Here is a 6,000-nt window from a genome sequence, read left to right on the forward strand (position 1 = left end):
TCGGAGGAGGAGGCAGTCAGGAGAATGGTGGGGGTACTCCCACCACCAATACCCACAAAACCCCTTCTCCCTCCCCCTCCCTTCTCACTCCTTCCCCCACGCCCTATTCCTTCCCCTCCCTCTCCCAAACCTAATCAAACCCCACCACCCCACGGAAGGACCCTCCCCCCACCCGTGTAATGCCACCTCGAAGGGCAAAACAGGGGAGAGGGGGAACAAATGTAGGCCAGGTGGTGGCTGTGAGTGCCATGGCATCCGCCACACTAAGGGCGGCGGCAGGAAAGAAAGGATTGGGACGCGGTGACGAGCTGCAACCCAACCGCCCACCGATCCCGAGAACAGGGATTGGATGAGGACGAGGGGGGAATCGACCAGTTGGTCGAAACACTACCTCTTCTCTCCTTTGCCTCTCGGGACCCATACTAACAAGTGTGAGTAGGAAGGGAGGGGGCTAGCCCCCTCCTTTGTCTATACATAGGCAGAAAGATGCCCGGCGGCTAGGGGATAAGATTTTTCCCCCGTAACCGCCGGGCGGGAGGATGGGGCACCGGGCGGGGACTCCCGGTGTCCCAACCAACCCTCCCAACGTAATGTGGCTGGCAGATACGGTGGGTCAGTCAGCCACACAACGGTACTTTGGCGGCGCCCCGCCTGATTGGGAACTGGGGGTGAAGCGCAGGCGTTGCCGGCTTTCCCCCTTTCTTTCCCAGTCACAAAGGTGGGGCGTGAGGGGTGGAAAGGGAGGAACGGTTGGTTGAGATGAGCTTCGGCTCGCCTCCCCTTTCCTTCCTGGGGAGAGACGATTGAGGAGAGTCTAGGCTCGCCTCTCCCCCTCCTCGCTCCACCCCTCGGGGACAGACGATACGTCTATCCGGACTCGGGGCCTCGATAGCAGTTACGTAGGCTCCGGGGCATCGATCCAAGTCCCTTCGCAGCGCCACCCGGGGAGGTTTTAGCCGGTAAGAATCCGGCATAACCCTGACCCTTCCCCGAGGGTCAGGGTATCCATGATGGATTTCCTCCTCGTCACAAAAAAAAAAGGTGAAAATTACCTCGAATTTTTTATATGTAATCCTACATCTTTTATTGCATATCCTTATAGTCCTTTTATTCAGACCCTTTCAAAATACTATAATTATATTCACTTTGGGTCAGTCGTTTCAAGGTTATCGAGGTTTTTATGATAAGAGGTCTAGCCAACTAAGGTAAGATCGGCGGATAATCTGACAAACGAAAGCAAGATTGATGGTTGATCCAGGAAATGGAGGCAAGATCGCGGTGGTTATAAGGATATCAAAATAAAAGTGATCCTTAATCAAGATGTGATAATGGGCCTAGCAAAGAGAAGCTGCTGGTGTTTATATATTATAGTAAATGGCTTGATCATATATATATATATATATATATACAGGGTGTCTCATAACTAATCTGGCAGAGCTCGTGGAGACATAGAGCGGGTTAAGACAAATATAAAAGTCCCATACCGTTTTGTGAGATTCGCAATAATTATCGAGTTATTAATGACAGAAATTAGAGGAATGAGCGCGCACCGAAACGTTATGGGAGGAGCATCTAGCCGCTCAGGCTAGAGAGCACTGCCCAGTCTACAAAGGAACTGTTGCCGGCGCGCGGCGAGGGGAAGGACAACGCGCCAATGTTTATGTCCTTACCTCGCCGCTCCTACATCCCGTCGCACCGCGTCTATGCTAGCGCCGAAATGGCCGCTGAATATTCGCGATTACAATTACGAAATTATTTTATGAGGTACTACAGACAGCTCATATTGAATTGTAAAGTTCAAGGTTCAAAAGTTCTTTGATCAAGGAAAACATCGAAAAGGAGAAAGCGATAGAGAGCGATGAGATCTACAGAAATTCTCATTGTTTTCTATCGCAATCTATCGTTTTGCTGCATCGGATCCGAAAGAAATGATATCACGTAAAGACAGAGTACGATGAACACTTTTCATCGTACTCTATTGTACTCTATCGTTAGGAGAATATTTAATTGTTAGAGTATGATATCGTTAGATATTGTTAGAGTATGAATTCGCGTAGAGACTCATCGTGTCCTATCGTTTTATTCAAGTCTACACGGAAAATATGTTTGGTTGAATGAACCAATTTTCTGACGAAATGAGAGAGAGAGAGAGAGAGAGAGAGAGAGAGAGAGAGAACGATTAAGAAATTTTGATTGAGAATAGCACAATTTTGTTTAAGTTAACCATAAACCTTGATGAATTAGACTCAGTGTTAATATTTTCAGTTAATATTTTTCTGTATCGTTCATATTTCATTTGCAAGCTGTATCATGGACCAAACATTTTTATCATATATCATGCATAAATTGTTGTCTTATATCGTAATTCTTGTCACTGGTATATTAACGACAGAAGAAACTGAAAGTTCTGTATCGTACAATTGCGAAAAGAGGACCATCGTTGTCAATGGTGCACCAACGATACTCGGCATAAAATTGATTCCTACCTCAGGTATAATCACGGTACAACGCAAATCCGAGTGTATTATTTTGACACGCATAAATGTATGATTGATTGACGCTTTCTTTACAGGTTTCTTGTCGTTGAATCGTGCAAAAAAAACATTTTATAGTTAAATATTTCACGCATCTCCCTAATTTTTTAATAAGATACTTACCGAAGGAGAACATAAAGAATCAATCGTTAATTCACAATTCCTAAAGTAAGAAATGACAAGAAAATCCGATGCGATAAATAATAAGCTTCCGAAAGGGCAATTATTTTATTTATTTTATTTCAGGGTAGTACAAAAACTATCATTTCCACACCACCTTGTGAGGTAGATAGCTTGGCGCGTTTTATTTTTAAGTGGTTTCCCCAGTAGGCCTAATCCACTCTTATTATTTAATTCAATAATTGTTCGAAGTGCCCTCCTTCTGCTTGCAAACAGAGTTCGGCTCTTCGAGTTATTTGTCGCGTCGCACGATGCGCCATGTCCGGCGTGATGGTACGAAAGGCCGCTATAATTGCATCGCGTACCTCATCTCTGGTACCATCACGCCTATGCTCGATTTTAGATTTAATATGGCCCCAAACAAAGTAAACGAGCACATTCAAATCTGGCGATCGTGCCGGCCAAATAACGGGACCACCTCGACCCATCCACCTGTCCGGGAAACGCTGGTCCAAAAATTCGCGTGTTTCGCGGCAGAATAATATAAAATATAAAAGATTTTTTAAAATCTTTGACTTCACAAAATTTTTACATTATTGTAATACCTACTAATAGGTTTACTGGTGCTATAATGTAGACTACTGTATTAATCATTAAACAACGTGATTTTCAGATTACTGGAGCAATTCAGGAATATCGTTTCTTCTCGATAAATATGAAACATATATGTCGGATATTGGTCCCATGAAAAAATTAAAAACTAAAAAATTGATGTTGGCGCAAATTTCAAAAGACATGCTGACGATGTTGGACGTATCAAAAACTCCTCTTCAAGTTGAAAATCGGTATAAAACCGTTCTCAAAAGGAAAAAAAAGCAGTTGAGAACAATTCTAAATCAGGCAGCTCTAGAGAGGATGTACCATTCGAAGAAGAATTGCGTAAAATTGCTCATTCGGACGATAGTATTGAGCCCGAGGTGTTGCGAAATGCAAGGAGCGTTAAATATCCTAAATTGAATACAAGAATGTCGGAAGAAATCTGTAATGATAGTGCCTCTACACATTCTACTGATAGCATACCACCGAAGACAAAAAAATCGAAACCAAGTGATACTGATAAAAGGATGGAATACTGGAAAAATAAAGAAGTGGCAAAAGAAAAACGTCACCAAGAAAAGTTGAATTTAATACGGGAGTTGTTTGCCAAACAAAAGTAGCGGGAACTAAAGTAAGATGATACAGAAACAAGCAAGTATTAGAAAAACCAAAGAAAGACTAATGTAAAATCAGCCTGAACCATATGTTAATATGAAAGTTTCTAACTAAAACGTTGGATGTGATGTATGATTTTAATTATTTTTTTTCTCTTATAATTTTGTACGTTTACTAATTGTATGTCTTTGTTTTTAATATTAGTGGTTTTTAATATTAGCGTATGCATATTTTTCTTTACGAAAGATATAGTACTGCTCAGACTATTAAGTATGAACCAGTATAAAGTAAACTTATTGTGTTATTTAATTTTAAAACAATGTTATTTAATTTTACAAACAATCAAACTTTTTGAAGAAGCGTGTATGTTAAAAAATTACATGTTTATGAAATAAATAAGAGATATAATATATGAATTTTGAAAAAATAATCAATATGTACGTGTTATAAAAAAAATACGTTTTGTTTTTATACGTTTTGTTTTTTATCGGAAAATATGTACTTATTTGCCACAGGACAAATAAACGTTTGATAATTTCATATTATATTGATTTTTATTTCATGGAAAAAGTACATTCATCAATTGGTTTCTTTTTATTTCCCCTAATCTTCGTAATAGAGCTTCTTGTTGACCTCTGCCTTCATTATTATAATCTTCATTGTTTTCTATAACAACATCGACATCAAAGTTATCGTTGTTGTCTATGCATAAGTTATGCAAAACGCAACATGATATAATAAATTTTGATATTTTATCAACAATAGATTTACTTCGATTAATTGTCGAAAACGACCTTTCAACAGTCCAAACGCATTCTCGATCAATACTCGAGTCGCAGACAGCATTTTATTAAATTGTTTCTCCTTTGCAGACAGATTTCCGTAGTCTTTAAATGATATAATAAGCCATTCTCTTATTGAATACGCTCCATCGCCTAGGAAGTGATATTTTCCGCCTTCACATATTCCTGGCAACTCGTCGCATATATCTGATAATTTGAATACGTGCGCATCGTGAATTTTCGACGGGATACCTGTAAATATATCTATAAATCTCTTTCGAGCATCACATATGCCCTGCAATGTTATCGAAGGGATGTCATGTCTATTTACATATGTCGATTTTATTTTGTGGGCTGACGTTCGGACTTTAATGAAAGTCCCATCAATGCAGCCAAGAACTTTCGGAAATCCTGCAATCTTCAATTTTATATACATATACATTAAATAACTCATTAGAAAAACATACATAAAATACAATAAAGCTGAAGCTAGTAGCAAATTCGCACAAGCACTGTTTAGAACTAAAGAATAATAGAAAAATTTTTAGCATTAAATAATTAATTAACAAGAAATTGACATTTATTAAATAATAATTAAAAACTACTGCTTTCATAATTAAGCTATGAATCGGCTGCTAGCTTTAGCTTCATTAAAATACATTAATTAGATGTACATACTTGAAGGAATTCGTTTGCAGTATTTTCTTTGTTAGAAAATTTGATGACGTTTCCAGCTATATCGCATAGAAAATCCATCATTCTATTATTTTGTTGAAAAATCGTTGCAGCGCATACTCCAAATCTTTGTGCAACATCTCTTAAGCACACTTTATTTCCTGCAAATCTATACAAAGTAATATTTTTTGAAATCTTTTTAATATTATATATATATATATCATATATATATGTGATGATATATATATATATATAATATGAGTGGTGGATGAATTAAAAACTATACATGTACATGTAAAACTTACCACAAAAAAGATAAAACGTGTGATTCAGCAGAGGACGGTTTAATACCTCCGTGGCTTGTAATATCACCAGAATAGAACGTCGAATTTTCGAAATTATTTATAATATCATATGCTATTGCCCTCGAAACTCGAAAATGGGATTTGAACTACAACAAAAATAAAAATTACTTTCTACTTTTATTTTCACAAGCTAAATTATAACAATAAACTTACGTCGTGATCGGAATATTGATGTACTATTTGCAAAAAGTTTTTCATTTTAGGAACAATTCGCCTCGGATTTCGAAGAAAATACTCATCTTCATCACTGCTGGATGAAGATGAAAGGAAATCCGAAATTATCACACACGTTTGTTCATTCAAAACATTATA

At 38.2% G+C, this 6,000-nt stretch overlaps 1 protein-coding gene across 1 annotated transcript; it reads right to left on the reverse strand.

The window, feature by feature from the left end:
• Positions 1–4,407: 4,407 nt before the first annotated feature.
• Positions 4,408–5,682, reverse strand: LOC112589597 (putative nuclease HARBI1). Its single transcript, XM_025303554.1, has 4 exons — positions 5,629–5,682; positions 5,327–5,484; positions 4,661–5,066; positions 4,408–4,532 (listed from the first exon to the last, which is right to left on the reverse strand). Exons 2-4 carry the CDS (start codon positions 5,405–5,407, stop codon positions 4,426–4,428), a joined length of 594 nt encoding a protein of 197 aa, XP_025159339.1. The 5' UTR covers positions 5,408–5,484; positions 5,629–5,682; the 3' UTR covers positions 4,408–4,425.
• Between the last annotated feature and the right edge of the window lie 318 nt (positions 5,683–6,000).

This window comes from Harpegnathos saltator, unplaced genomic scaffold (genome assembly GCF_003227715.2).
Source record: "Harpegnathos saltator strain DR-91 unplaced genomic scaffold, Hsal_v8.6 scaffold556, whole genome shotgun sequence".
Taxonomy (NCBI): Eukaryota; Metazoa; Arthropoda; class Insecta; order Hymenoptera; family Formicidae; genus Harpegnathos; species Harpegnathos saltator.